The 15,777-nt window shown below is 37.2% G+C and overlaps 1 protein-coding gene across 1 annotated transcript in view; it reads left to right on the plus strand.

Annotated features, from left to right (window-relative positions):
* DNAH9 (dynein axonemal heavy chain 9) overlaps positions 1 to 15,777 on the plus strand; it is a 235,061-nt gene that overhangs the window by 148,963 nt on the left and 70,321 nt on the right. The window contains exons 51-56 of the mRNA XM_087955634.1: positions 109 to 228; positions 3,074 to 3,262; positions 6,356 to 6,591; positions 9,855 to 9,977; positions 10,627 to 10,831; positions 15,258 to 15,422. Of these exons, the coding sequence (XP_087811760.1) occupies positions 109 to 228; positions 3,074 to 3,262; positions 6,356 to 6,591; positions 9,855 to 9,977; positions 10,627 to 10,831; positions 15,258 to 15,422 (1,038 nt within the window). The remainder of the gene's footprint in view (positions 1 to 108; positions 229 to 3,073; positions 3,263 to 6,355; positions 6,592 to 9,854; positions 9,978 to 10,626; positions 10,832 to 15,257; positions 15,423 to 15,777) is intronic.

Genomic DNA, 15,777 nt, shown 5'->3' on the forward strand with positions numbered 1-15,777 from the left:
CTAAATCAGAGGCTACAATCTGCTGGTGCATATATTGAGATTGTATTTCTTTATGATATTTATGCTGTGTGAAATGGCCTCTCCTTTCCCCTACTCCCCCAATTTTAGCACCTTAATGAAAATCTGGCAAGGCTGACAGCCAAATTTGAGAAGGCCACGGTGGAGAAGCTGAAATGTCAGCAAGATGCAGAAGCCACTGAACATACCATCTCCCTTGCAAATCGCCTGGTGAGTATCATTGGCTGAAGCCTCCAGTGGGGTAGAAAGATTCTTGAAGTATGTCTTTCTTGGTCTGAATGGCTGGAAAGAAAACTAGAAGTGTTTGCAAGTCTGGAAAGTTTTAGGACTCCAAGTCTACATTAAGGATAAATATTTCTAAATTAAATCTACATGAGGGAGTAGTTTGGACTTCTACACTGTATGGTTTTTTGTGGGTAATTTGTCATTCTTTAGTACTGGCAAAGAGAAAATTAAAGAACTGCTAGGTTTTCCTACTTTTCCAATGAATTGGCATGCAGCAGAGCAGGAAAAAGAAGATAAGGATCTAATCCATGAGAGTACATAAAAGCTTCAGCACTAATTATTTAAAGTGCATTAAAGATAGTGGAAATGCATTTAGTAGGAACGTAACAGTACTTCAGTGATGGCACATGCATCATATAGGAGCAATGGACAGATCTTCCTTGAAAATGATCACAAATATACAACCCTGCCTAACCTTCAAAGTGAGATGCAATAATTTCAATAGATACTTTTCTCATATTTAATCATTTATACAAATGTATGGCTAATTTTGTGATGCTTTTTAACAGCATGATAATCATGCATCAGCTCCAGCTGGCATGACAGGAAGGTTTTAATTTTTATTTGTAATGAGCATACAAGATTTTAAAAACCACTGTTCCCATATAATTTTGCAATAAGTCTCTTTCAGGTGTACAGTGCTATAACCTTGTATTATGCAAAAGATCAGACTTGCCTGATTAAGCAACAGCAAACAGCTTAAACTGTTGCCATTGGATTGGCAGTTTTTTTCTGGCCTTCTGGTGATTTTCAATTTCTACTACTATAACCCTCAAACTACTAGCAATGCAGGGTCCTCTAAATTTACTAAACAACTATAATTGAGGCTAGGATCACAATTCATAGCTACAAGGGCATATAAAAACTACTGCTGCAATCTACCAATTCTTTCCAGTCTGAACTTAAGGACTGCTTTTTAATGAAATGAAGCCAGTATAACTGCAAAAGCAATGGTTTAAGTGTTCTGTGAATTTCACTGTATGAGATTTAAGAGTATTCTACTTTATTTCCCTCATTATTTTTGAAATACTTCAAGATGCTTGAAGATATTCTAGTAAAATGTGTTATTAATGCAATGGAATTTACCCGCCACTAAAGCTCAGATTGGCTTTTTGCCATAAAGATGTCATGGCGAATTTAAGCTAGGTACATCCGTTCACAGTTTTCCTAATTAAATGTTGAACACAAAATGTCATATATTTGAATAGTACACTGTGAATAATTAACACAAGCACCAAGTATGAGATCTCCCCGATCATGACTTTCAGTACAAATCTTAGGTCATTGTGCATTTTTGCCAATAAACAAAGGCTAATGATTTTCACATTTGTGTTTATATTTATTTAGAGAGGAATGAGAGTTTAGGCTGCAACTCTTGCAGAAGAGGTCAGTCACAGAAGAGCTAATTAAAATTTGAAATTAGGAAAAAAGCAATAAGAATTAATTAGCATGGAAGGTGAACATGATTAAGATGAAGCTGTTAAAATTCAATTTTTCATTTTGTGGTCTGGTTGTAGACCCTTTTTTCTGTTTTAGACTTTATATATCATGTATCACTCTTTGTCCAGTCTGGCATGGAAACATGATTGATGCCCTTTTCCATTAATTTTGTCAAAATGACAGGGCACTTAGGTAGGGACAACCAGATGCCTTGGTCCACAATAAGTGGTACCAGACTTGGCAGTAGTACTTGTGAAAAGAATTTATTTAATCAGTTTATATTCTGCTCACCTCACTACCCAGAGTGACACTGGGTGGCTTACAGTACAATGCAACAAAAATAGAAATATAAAGACAACTATAAATATAGAAACACATAAAATTACAGGATGTCTGTGATTTGGGTATGCTGATAGACCAGAATTAAGCATAAGCACAGTGTGCTACAGCTGTGTCTTTCTGTTAAATATAAACATGGACAATTTTGAACATTATTCTGTTCATCTTAATATATTTCTGATGAAATATGTACATGTTAGTAAATGCTTATCTCTTTGGTTCAGAACTGGCATTTGAAGTCCCTTGGTTATTTGTCCATTTGGTTATCTGTTTGTAAGAAGACTCATACTTTACAACTGGTTAGGGGAACAAAAATCAACTTTGCATTTTGATACCCTAAATTGATATTTAGGGATAGCCATTCTAACTATATGCATATGAAGGTGAGGTACAGTCTGCTTTCTTTGGGTCAGTTCACCTCCTAGAGAGAAAGAATTTTACTGGTCCAACTATACCTGTTACTCAGTCATTGCTATGGATAAAGACATGCCACCTTTTTTTCCATTGAGAGTTAGGAAGAGAAAAAGCTTCGATATTACTTCTTCCTTTTGAGTTGTAAATGTTCTATGCTAACAGCTATGATTTTTATTGAACTCAAGTCCAGCCTAAAAAAAAGAAAAGTGTTTTCCAAGAGACAAAGGTACAGGAATTAAAATATACTATGTTCCTAAATTGCTTGACTCATCCCCTTTTATAACAGTGTGAAATAGATTCCCTAAGGGAGATTCAAAGAGTTCCAGTGGAGATGCAAGCTGTTTCCATAGCTTTCTAGCAAGTGTCTTGGCTATTTAAGGGGATACATATATTCTAAAATTGCTGCTTTAGTGTTGATTAGGAATAGAAGATTATTGAAACAAAAAACTATCTCCCCTCTTCTTAAGCAATATTTGTTTCTCTACTCTTTCCACAATGATTCTTATGGTAGAAATTCCATGACATGTCAGACATGGAATCTGGTGAAGTCTAATTTCCTGGTTTTTGTTTTTTTTAGGTTGGGGGCCTGGCCTCTGAAAATGTGAGATGGGCTGATTCAGTAAGAGATTTCAAACTGCAAGAAAATGCATTGTGTGGTGATGTCTTGTTGATTACTGCCTTTGTCTCCTACTTGGGTTATTTCAGCAAGAAATATAGACAAGACCTGATGGACCATGCATGGAAACCATACTTAAAGCAACTAAAAGTGAGCAGAAGGCAAATGTTATACATTATTTTCACATGACTCTCTTTTGAAAATGCCTTAGTTGCTGCTGTTGGCCAAGATGGTATGGAAATACTTCTTTAATTGCCAAAACTTGTTTTGAATTAATAATTAGGGAGACTTTCCTTTTTACATAGGTTGTTTTCTGTGGGAATGAAGGGTCTTTCCTCATCTTCCCCCCCCCCCCTCTTTCTGGCTTCTATCCTTCATATTGTGACTTGATGCCAAAAGTAATATGTTGTTGCCATGGTGGGATTCAAATAATTTAACAACCAGTTCACCCAGATTCAGGTTGGCTGTTGTGGGAGGCATGGTCCATCCCCATCCTCCAGCTCCACCACACATATGGAACGGGCCTCACATGATGGCCAACCTGACTCTGGGTTAACTGTTTGTTAAATTACCCCTCCTGCTATCAAAGTGCATCCTAGGTGCTGTGCTACAATGGAGAAATGGGAAACAGAGCAGCCAGCACACGGGAAGGAGGAGGAGCAGGGAGAAGAAGCAGGGAAAGCGACCTTCTCCTTCCCTTGCGCTGGCCGCTCCGTTGCCCATTTCTCCATTGCAGTGCAGCACAGTGCCCAGGATCCATTTTGATAGTGGGGTGGTGAGGGTAATTTAACAACCGGTTTGCCCGAACTGATGTGAACCAGCTGAATCCCACCACTGGCTGTTGCTCTTTGGGGGAAGACATGATGAACTGAAGATAGCTCTGCTAAAAGTGGACAAAAATAGCAGAATGAAATGATGGTGAGTATATTGGCTCTTTGCAGTTACTTTCTAGGTAAGGAGAGGAATTGAGATAGTCCACAAGTACTTCATACAGTTGTTCCTCATCAGAAAACTGGCAGGTTTAGGAAAGATCTAAAAATTACAATTAGAACAGAAACATTGAAAATTAACATTAATACAGAGTGAAGCAAAATATTTTAATATTGGACATATTAAAGGATTTGTAATTAATGGACTCATAAGTTAATTTTCATAGTGTCTATTAAGTCAATTGCCTTAATAGAGAGACTCTATTTAAAATATGTTACGAAAGAAGAACAAGTTTTACCTGACAATATTGCGACTGATCTGAAAGTACTTTTAAAACTAACAGGCTATAAGAATAATATGGAGAAAGCACCTATGCTGGACATGTAAAAGAAACTGACTGATCTTTTAATAATTAAAGGGAATATAGAAATAACAAACCAAAAATGTGAACTGGATAATTTTTCGATACTGGATGTAAAAAAATAGGCTTGTTAAAGCTTTATAGAATTTTATGAGAAGGGACAAATAAAAATTGAAAAAATCAAGTTCTAGGACATTATTTGAAGGGGAAAAAGCTCAAGGTTATTAAAAATAAAAGGAAGGAATATAAAGTTGGTTTATTTGGCCAAGGTTGAAATTGATATACTGTTATCTCTGGTAATCCTGATTATGCTGCCCAGAGTTATCTTGTGGTAAGATGGGTGGCCAATAAATTTTACAAACCAACCAACCAACCTTAACATACTTTTGCTGATCAGAACTGAAATGATGAAGTTTTAAGGGTTATGGGAAGAAGAGATCATTTGTTGTATTTAAGAGAAGATAAGATAAATTGTTTATACTTGTGATGAAGGGAGAAAACATTTCTTTAGCTATTTCTTTTTTCTTTACCATATTTTTCTTTCTATTATTTTCTTTCCTGCCCCTTCTATTTTTTATTCTTTAATGTTTTAGTATATATTAGGTTGTACCTTTGCAATTGTAATTTTTAATAAAATTACTATTTTAATATCTTGTTATTGCAATGTGAAATCACATATTGATTGAAAAGATATGAAAGAACTTTAATGACTCTAGTCCCTAATATTCTAGCAGTGCTTGATTGGCTTCAATGTGGGCTGGCATGTAGGACTTGCATCTTCTCAGAACTGTGAATATTGCCTTGCAGCAGAACAGCAGATGTGTGAATGTGTTAATTACATTCTTCTAAAGAACAACTTGTAATGATAATCATATATTTCTTTACCAAGTTGTCAGATTTGTCTGCTCCAGGCTTCATTCTTTGAGATTTCTGTGTCATTGACTGGTATCCGTGTACATAAAGGCAAAAGAAGAGGGCATTGGTTGCCTCCAGCCCACTAACTTTTGCTATATCTACAAAAAGTTAATATAGCTATATAGTACACACTAACTTTCAGCTCACCTACTGAATATTTTAATCAAAATTGAAAAATACAAAATAACATGGGAATAAGAGAAAGATAGTCTAATTATTTCCCTTTGTAGGCTAATTCCTTTTTAATAACCAAGGGCAAACTGTCAAGCCCTTCCAGGAAGCCATTGCCACTGAATTTCTCCCATTGCTCAAGGAAGAAGCAGTACGTGGACGGAGTCATTCTGTGCTTCTTCCAACCACTGAAAACATACATTCCCTCAGCCCTAAATTGGATCTGATGATGAATCTGAGACCCATAGCTCACGAAAACCAGTGCCTCTTAATAAAATTCTTTAGCTGGAAAAGGTGCTACCAAATTCTTAACTTTTGGACACCATAAAGTAACAGTTTCTCCCTCCTACAATGTCAGATCTCAAAGCTGGCTGATGCATTGTAAATATATATTATTGATGCCAAAATCTGGAAATAAAGAGTGCAATTAGAACTCTATGCACAAGGACAGGTAACATAAGACTGCTGGTACATAAATTGACTATTTGACCATATTGTTGTAGTTATCTATTAAGAGCAAGGAACAGTGTTATCTATGTTGTTGGTATGACAATATGAGGGACTTATGTTACTCCAGCTATTTCAGAGTCCTTCCACTTTCAAAAGGAGAAGCATGAGTATTTCTTGATGGGAGAAGCCACGGCAAGAAAACTTCTACCTTATTCTGTTTCGCTGGAATAATAAGAAAAAGAAACTTATTGTTCTTAGATAAAAGTCACTAAATAATGCTTTCTTGAACATTGTTACCTTCAGTGTCTTGGATGACAGTTTACATTATGACCAGATCACATGTGCTTTTTTGTGCATAGTTGAAATGCAGAGTCATTATCTTTTGGCTGTAGGTGATAATGTTTTGATTGTCCCAGGTTGCAATTCCTGTCACTCCCTCTTTGGACCCTCTGAAGATGCTCACTGATGATGCTGACATAGCAGCTTGGCAAAATGAAGGTCTACCAGCTGATCGCATGTCTGTTGAAAATGCTACCATTCTCACCAACTGTGAGCGATGGCCACTCATGGTTGACCCCCAGCTGCAGGGCATCAAGTGGATAAAAACCAAGTATGGAGAAGACCTCAGAGTGACTCGGATTGGCCAGAAGGGGTGAGCAGGCATGATTAAACAAAACGGCAGGAAAATAATGGATTTGTTCAATAGTAGCCTCATAACTTGGTATCACGTTTGATGTATGTAGTTCCGATTGTGGGAGCCAACTATATTTTAAGAAAAAGCTCTCCATCATGATGCTATATCAAACTTTTGGGCATTAACGTGCTTTGTTTACTCTAAAAATGACAGAAATTTCTTATCAAATGGGGAGGAACTTTGTAGAACTTGTCATGGTTGCTATAGAAACTTGAAACTGAATGTAGAATGAGAAGAAGGTACCGGCACGCTGTACGTCAGAGTGCCAGTGATTTAATCTCTGTTCTATTCTTTCTGTAATTCAGATAAAGAAATAGAGGGATCCAGGCCTCTGAGAGACAAGGGTCTTCCAGACCTTTGTGAGTTCTCAAAAGGAAGTTTATTAGTGTGAGGGTAGAAGTAATGCATTGGTCCCCTGCTTAGAAGATTGCCTAACAAATTATCTTTGAGAAGATTTAAAAAGAATTCAAAGAGAGCAAATTCTGGCTGTTTTTATCTCCTGTTTTATCTGTCCTAATGAAGAGGACCTAATGTCCTAATGAAGAGGCCTTAGATGCATTGTCACAGATTTTAAAAATGCTGAAATCCAGACATTTTTACAGTTCTTAATTTTTATTTAACCAGTGCTAATAATTTTGCTTATAGGTTTTGTTGCTGTGAGTTTAGCTGGCTATTAGATACATCTGTGTCAGCCTGGAAAAGTATTTTTGCCCTGTATCTCTCATGATTTATGGATATCCCCATCTTTCAGACAGTGGGTGTTGTTATATCTTATAAAAGAAACTCAAGATTAATGCTGTTCTTTTAACGGATAGGGTAAGCTAGGCAATGCTGTGATAGGATAGATTTTATTAAGGTAGTCACTGATTGAAATAAGTTATAGTAGCCAAACTCAACTCAAAAAAACAAAGAAAGAGTTAAAACATTTACTGCAATTTGTATGCTTTGTAAATCTGAAGAAAGCTCTAAGCACCTTCCAAAAGAATACAAACTTCAAAGCAAAATCAGGAATAGAACAAATATATGACTACAACATTGTGTAAAATCAAAAACAACACAACTGTTTCCCAAGAGTAATACAGCAAATGTATTAATTAATGTACTGTTTATTACACTTGTATACTACCCAATTCCCAGTGACTCTAGGCAGCTAATAAAGTTAAAATAGAGCAAAATAGCAATAATATAATACTACAATAAAGACAAACAAAACATGGCATAACTAGGCAACAGTGAGAGACTCACCCATACTACTCAGAAGGGACTTCAACCACCTTAGCCTTGGCAAAGAACCAGATGTCCAAGGTTCTTTAAAACACTAGCAGGGCTGGCCACCGTCCAGGTCACCATCCAGATCTTGAAGAAGAACCTCATTCCAAGGGACAGGCATTGCAACTGAGTTTTGTGGGTCCCAACAGATGGCACATCGAAGGAACCTGGAATATGCCAATCCTGCAGGATCAAATTGGCTAGAAAGATATTGCTGAAGATAGATAGTGCCTCAAGTAACCAGGCCCTAAGCACAATTACTACTACTTAGACTTTGCCAGAGCGGGTAATCAGAATGATTCTGTTTTTTAGTTTAGCATATAGTAGAATGAAGTTGTATCTAACATGAGGAAGTATATACGCACACAAACCAATAAAATGTTTAGATTAAATAAAGTGTCTATTGGCATAACCAACCATTCAGAGATGAAACATGCATCTGGGCATCAAATATGAATATGCCCTATGTTAGATCTTCAATGTTGCTCATTCAGGACAAAGGATTACCACCACAAAGGGGAAAATGCTTAATTCAAATAACCAATGTAGTTTTTAAACAAGTTAAGGAATATATACTACACAATCTACAAAAATAAAAGCTCCCAGTAGGAAGATGAAGTTATAAAAATTAACTAGTCAACTCACATATTTTTTTTATTAAATGCCTTCAAGTAAATCATTCCACTGTTTAAAAATTGTTCAGTATATTGCCAGATTTGATTTAATAAAGAGGTACTTAGGGGTAAGGAATAAAATTGGAATCCAGTAGTTACCATTTGAGAGGGAATTGTTAAGTCAGCATAGATCACATTGCAAGGTCATCAAGAGGATGTTGACTTGAAAAGGCAGGAGAAAAAAAAATCTAGAACTTAAATCTTGGAATGTAGGCTTGTTTCTGTTTCTGTAGGGAGCCAGTTTTCTGAATGTGTATGGCTTCTTCCTAGTCAGTAACAAAAAGATAAATTTAGTTGGTTGTGCCTGGGAGCCTTCTGTCTTCTGAACAAGGGATTAAGATTGGAAGATTTATAGCCAAACTTGGTATAAAGCCTGAATTTTAGTGGTTCATAATGATTAAAAGTCATAGTTGAAGAGCCGTACCCAAATTCTCTCTCCTGGCTGAAATAGTTATTTATCTACAGCCATTGGTGAACTTTTTAAAACATAACATTAGTATTCTTTCTTCAGTCTCCTTGCCTAATTTAAACAGTTATGCTTCTGTTATTTATAACTATATATCCAGGCTATCAGGGTTCAGGGAAACTCAATTTTGCTGTTTGGAGGGAGAGGGAGACCATACATTAATAGGGTAAAGCTATTTTATGTAACCTAGCATTTTCCAGGAGTACTGAAACTAGAGGTGATATTCAACAGGTTCTGACCAGTTCTGGAGAACTGGTAGTGGAAATTTTGAGTAGTTTGGAGAATCAGCAAATACCACCTCTGACTGGAGATTTTACAGTCTCCTTCCCCTGCCACACTCACCATGTCACACCCCCAGAACATGTAGTAAATATTTTTGAATCCCACTACTGACTGAAACTATTATCCCCAGTATTCCCAGTCATCATGGAATCCCAGAACATCTGGAACTCGCCAGAGGCTCTTGTTATAGAAACCTGGATTTTTATGTTCTTAAAAAAGATAATGCATGGAAAAAACTGAGGCACCTCTCTATTTAAAAAAAACCCTTTGGTTCCAGTTACTTTCTAAGTCTCCTGAATTTTGCAAAACCCAATTTTTTGAGGAACTGAAATACTGTTCTACCTGGCAATCCACTTTCCTTAAGTAAGAATATAACAATAAATACCTAGAGCAGGTCAATGGTCTGCCTCATTCATGATCACCAACTCTTCCCCATCTATACCTTTAGTAATGATTTCATCCTTCTCTTTATTCTGGGAGTTTCTCAAGGTTTTCCTTAATGTGTATCATCCTGATGCCGTATTTCTTAGGTATCTGGAGATTGTGGAACAAGCTCTTGCTGCTGGAGAAGTTGTTCTGATTGAGAATTTGGAAGAATCCGTTGATCCAGTGTTAGGTCCATTGCTGGGTCGAGAGACAATAAAAAAAGGAAGGTGAGATGATAGTGAACGACCGGGTTCTATAGCCATCATCCTCTGAAAGATGCGTATGACATCTGTTATCCTCCCTACCCCAAGGCCTAAGATAACAATATCAGGGTTCAAAAACTTTTCTGAAGCCCTCAAAATTGCAAAACTATTTTGCACAGCCAGTGTAATGGATAGATTTAATATTTATCGATTCGATTTATATCTTACCTTTCAATCGGGAACTCAAACTGGTGTTCATAACCCTCCTTTCTCCTCATTTTTCTTGTAAATAGTTTGGGCTAACAGACAGTGGTTGGCCCAAACTCTCCCAGTGAGCTCCTGTAGTCCAATACCTTAACCCAGTATGGCACACTGATGGATTTGATTTAACTTAATTGGCATAAATTACAGGAGCTGCTACATAGTGCATTTTGTTCCTTTCCTAAAGGACAAGGAGGGTATTGCAATGGTAAATGTGTCCTCCAAATAAGTTGGACTTCAAAAGCCAGCAGGACCTTTGGTGATTATGGGAATCAGTCTACTATATGTGGAGGACTAAAATCAGGGAAAGCTGGTTTAGAATGATCGATTCCACCTCTGGAATCTTACTAATCATCTTATCATGGCATATGGATAAGGCAGGCATGAATAATCATGCTTGATCTTCTTTCAGGTTCATTAAAATTGGAGATAAAGAATGTGAGTACAACCCCAGCTTCCGACTGATCCTTCATACAAAACTAGCCAATCCCCATTACCAGCCAGAAATGCAAGCACAGTGCACCCTCATCAACTTTACTGTGACTCGGGATGGCCTAGAAGACCAGCTGCTGGCAGCAGTTGTGAGCATGGAGAGGCCTGACCTGGAAGAATTAAAGGTAACTAACAGAATCCAGGATGAACTGAATTAATCTCCTTTTGATCTTTCCAGCATTACATATTTTGAACCATTACTTGTATCTATTATCAGAGATAAGAAAAGTTAAAGTAACTATTCCCAAAGTAGTATTTCTGCAGGCCTCAGTCATGAAGCTAGTAGAGTTTAGGATAAACATGTTAAATAGATTTTGTGTCTTGTTATAAAAAGATTTAATGTACATCTGGCCAACTAGAGCCAGCACTTTCAATCTTGGCAATTAACATTAAATAGATTATTAGTGTAGCTTTATCCAAAACTGGAAGCTCCTTCATCTAGTATTGGGACTGTAGCTTTCAAAATTCCTACCACTGGAACTACAGTAATTTCACTTGCCAAATCAGATAAAACTTTTTTTTTGATGGCGGCAACACCACTTTTTCAATTGGTGACAGCATCATTAATTCTGCTTTTTGGAATGTTTCTATGGCTCAAAGGAGATACACAAAATGGCATAGTTCGGGCATTTTATGGCTTTTCTTGCTACTGATTGTTTTTTTTTTCCTTGACTAAATAAATGTACATATGTTGAATCAATGAACAGCTCAGCAAATGCTATTGCCTAGGTTGTAGTAATGCTGAGAGATGCAGTAGTACATGCATAAAATGTCCTAAACATAAAATGTCCTAAAGTGATTCCTTCAATTAATTCTCAAGCTGTGCATGAAACATTACAAACTAGAGCTGTCCTCTGAGTACTTTAGCAAATTGAGACATGTTTACCAAGATTTTTTGGTTCTACTGAAAATAGTCATCCTTCTTCTTGTAGCTGAACAATATGTTGCTATTGACACATAAGGAGCCCTTGCAAAAAAATTGTGTGTGGCTTGTTATAATATAGTTGCTAAACAGTAGTCTAGAGAAACCTGCTGCCACAGACAACAGCCCCTAGAGAAGAACTCAAGATGGCATAAAATTTTTCCATTCAATGTAGCAAATCATTTCTCTTTCTCTCTCTCCATTCTCTGGCTTCTCAGGGAATATTGTGTCAGCTAAAAAATAATTAATCATAAGGTCCATTTTGTCTCGACACTAAGAAAAGTCAAAATCTTCAGTCACAATTATATCATTTGCATATTTTAAAAATTAGAAACCTTGTACAAGCTGGTAAAATTAGCCTTAAAAACCCAATGCTGAGAGTATATTCATTAGAGCAACTTGGTGAGTGAGCAACCATATAAATGGATCAAAGAAAGAAAGAAAGTTGGATAAACAAATAGGGAAATTCTGTAATTAGTGCTTACAGTGTTTGAAGTTCATATTAAACTGTGTGACTTATGGACAACTGTCTTCAAATTCACAGTAATAGAGAAATCAGGAGGAATTACTATATGTTTGTGAGATGAAAAAGGACAGTGAAGGTAGTCTTAGAGTTATGACCATAGTTGAGCCCAAAATTTATGTTGCTAAGTGAAACATTTGTTAAATGAGTCATTGCATTTATTAAGTTTGATAACAGAGTTAAGTGAATCTGGATTCCCCATTGACTTTGCTTGTCAAAAGGTCACAAAAGCTGATCACATGACTTTGGGACATTGCAACTGTCATAAGTATGAGTCAGTTGCCAAACGTCTGAATTTTGATCAGGTGACCATGGGAAAATTGCAATGGTCATAAGTGTGAAAAAGCAGTCCTGCAAATTCAAAATGTCAGTAACGGCACACCAAACTCTGCCAATTCAGCATTTGTTCCTGACAAATGTCCCTCCCCACAGCATCTCCTTAAATCTCAGTCCTCAGGTGTGCCTTGTGAAAAGGGGTGGGGCACTCGCCTCCTGAGTCATCGGGTTGGCCTGCACTGTTCCCGCCTTCTCTCTACTCTTTTTGCTCAGGGATCAGGAGGGGACGGTCCTTGCTCATTGCCTGAGTTCTGTCGCTCCTCATGTCCACTGCTTGCCCTCTCTTGGTCATCCTGCCCCTGTTCCTCCCTGCTAACAAGCTGTCTCAATCCTGAGGGGCCCTGAGCTGCCTCGTCCTGCTCCTCTCCACATTCCTCCAAAGCCAACAAAGCTGCCCCCTCGATCTCCATCAAGTCTACCTCCAGCTCGTCCTCCTCTTCAGATTCAGGCTCTGACAGGAGCATGACAAAACCCATATCTTGCTAGATGCACAGAAGGAAGTCCATGTTTTGGGAAGTGGGAGGGGTTTAAAATTTAATCAGGCTTCCTAATATAGAGCACAGAAAAACAAATTTCCTGCTAAATGATTTGCCAACCATCTGCTGATCTGTCCTAGAGACTGAAGATGCAGGATGGAGAGTTCACAATAATGAATAAGGAGTTTGGAAAGAAATGGATCATTAATGGAAATGAAAGAATCTGCCTGTACAGTTGGAAAAGCATAACAAATTAAGGATTTAGGTGTCTTAATTTTAGCAGCACAACAGGACTTTGGGTTATTGTTATTCTTATTGCTCTCAACTTTATTTCAGAGAATTGGTATTGCTGTGGAGAAAGTTGGAAAAGATTGAGTTTACCATATTGTTCTTTTGTACTGCAGAAAGTAACGTTCTGAAGTTATATATTAAATTTCTTATCCCATATATCTTACCCCAACCTGGATATGCAAAGAAAACCAAATTGGGCTAAGCAGTTGCGAAAAAAAAATCATTAAATCTATTGAAGAAGCAATGCTTTTCAGTTAAATTAATTACTTCTTTGAAGTAAGAAAAAGAATAGCTTTATAGTTTTGCTTTGTATTTTTTTCCCCAAACAGATCTATAGTTAGCCTATGGCCTAAGAAAAAAAGTTATTAATTACTTCATCATAGTAGCTTTTATAAGAAAAGTTCTTTTTAATTAAACAACATTTTCAAAAACTAGGAAAGAAGGAAACATTTGTGTTTTAAACAAATCCCAGCCTCGCCAAGCCTGTTTCCACATTTCCCATATCCAAGACTTTTCCCTTCCCATCTGTAATGTCAGAATAGCAATCCTGACTAGTAAATTAGAGTTTAGGTAAGAATGGCAAACTTGAACTTGAAGTGGAGGAGCAGCAAGAGGAAGAGGGAAATTCAGAACATATGTTCATGGAGATGTTTGACAGTTGCAGACTCCATCAAATTTTTATTCCTAATCTCTTTCTTCTGGAGCTCTTGCTGAAAAGACATTGCAGTGAGAGGGACCTCCTCCATCCCCAAAAGCACCTGGGTGGGGGACACAGAGGAGCAAACAAACCAAGTTATCCTTTGAGTGAAATGCTGTGATAGAAACAAATGGGGTTTAGATTCAGTGATTGTTGGCCTCTTCTCAAAACAGAGTGATCATTATGAGCAAACTACTGTTAATTATATCAATCACATTTTCTTGCAACAGAAACTGAATTGAATTGAATACTTTATATGGCAAAGTGTGATTTGACACACAAGGAATTCATGACCGACACAGAAGCTCTCAGTGTACATGCAAAGTAACAGAATCACCATCATCAATCATCATCCCAATAAGAGGGAAAGGACTAAAGGAGATAATAAGAAGGATAAATAATAATATTATAGCCATACTACATGGGTAGCATGTACACATTGACATTAGACTGATTAGAAATATTTTGAATTCAGAAAGATCTGTGGTCTTTCAATTTGTATCATCTCCAGTGCTACTCAGTCTATGACATTTATTTGGGACCTAGAAAATCCCTGTAGATTCTGGAAAATTTGAGCATAAGATTCTAGTTTAAGCTGAAACACTATACCTTTTATCCACTTTCATTCAGCTGAATGTGTTAATGGTGTAGTGGCCTCTCTCTGAACACAATGACTAAATATCAGCTGCAAACTCTGCATTGGCAACAGGAAGAGCATCTGGCCAGGAAACACTCAGCTCATTCTGTTGCCCCAACTCTATCCTGATGCAAGAGATTACAGGGTCATAAAAAAATAAAAATAAATATCAACTGAATGTATTATGTCTGTTTTGTGGGTTTTATTCCTAATATCTTTTTCTGGAATTCTTGCCAGATCTAGGCATCAAACTGGATTGGATTGTCTCTGGAACAATCACCCTAATACAGATTTTTGGAAGTCTGGGCTGGGCCCTTGAATGAAAATGAAGGGTATCTGCAGTCCTTAATTTTAACTGTAGTACACTATATGCTGCATAAATATTCCCCAATACATCATCTATTTAAATTTGGAGGGGTGTGCCATGTCGCATTTCATTTCCCCAAAGAGGGAGTTTCCAGCATACGATGGTTTAACAGAGGGATCTCCAAACTTGACAACTTTATGACTTGTGGACCTCAACTCATGGCTGGCTGAGGAATTCTGGGAATTGAAGTCCACAATTGTTAAAGTTGCCAAGTTTGGAGATCCCTGATTTTTGATTTGCTTTGATTTGCTTTGAAAATGATATAATATACTATATATATTACATATCTCAACTTTTTACAGTCTGATCTCACAAAGCAGCAGAATGGTTACAAAATTACCTTGAAAACTTTGGAGGACAACTTGCTGTCCCGTCTCTCGTCTGCCTCAGGGAACTTTTTAGCAGATACTGCCTTGGTGGAGAATTTGGAAGTCACTAAACAAACAGCTGCGGAAATTGAAGATAAGGTAAAATTGCTAAATTGAGTCTGGTGTGTGACTGGGAACAAAAATCTATGTTAAGAGACACTGAGTGAATGTGAATTGTTTAAATGTTGATATTTATTGATAGCCAGTTTTGTTTAGTGGTTAAGGCATCAAGCTAGAAACCAGGAATCCATGAGTTCCAGACCTGCCTTAGGAACAAAGTCAGCAGGGAGACCTTGGCCAGTCACTTTCTCTCAGCCCTAAGAAGAGAGCAATGGTAAACCACTTCTGAAAACCTTACCAAAAAAACCCTGCAGGAACTTTTTCAGGCAGTCTCTGAGAATCAGACATGATTGAGCATAAGAAAAAAAACACTTACTAGTGACTGTTGATAAAT

Source organism: Notechis scutatus, chromosome 2 (assembly GCF_049901735.1).
Source record: "Notechis scutatus isolate UNSWTSFEM ecotype Mainland chromosome 2, rNotScu1.2, whole genome shotgun sequence".
NCBI lineage: Eukaryota > Metazoa > Chordata > Lepidosauria > Squamata > Elapidae > Notechis > Notechis scutatus.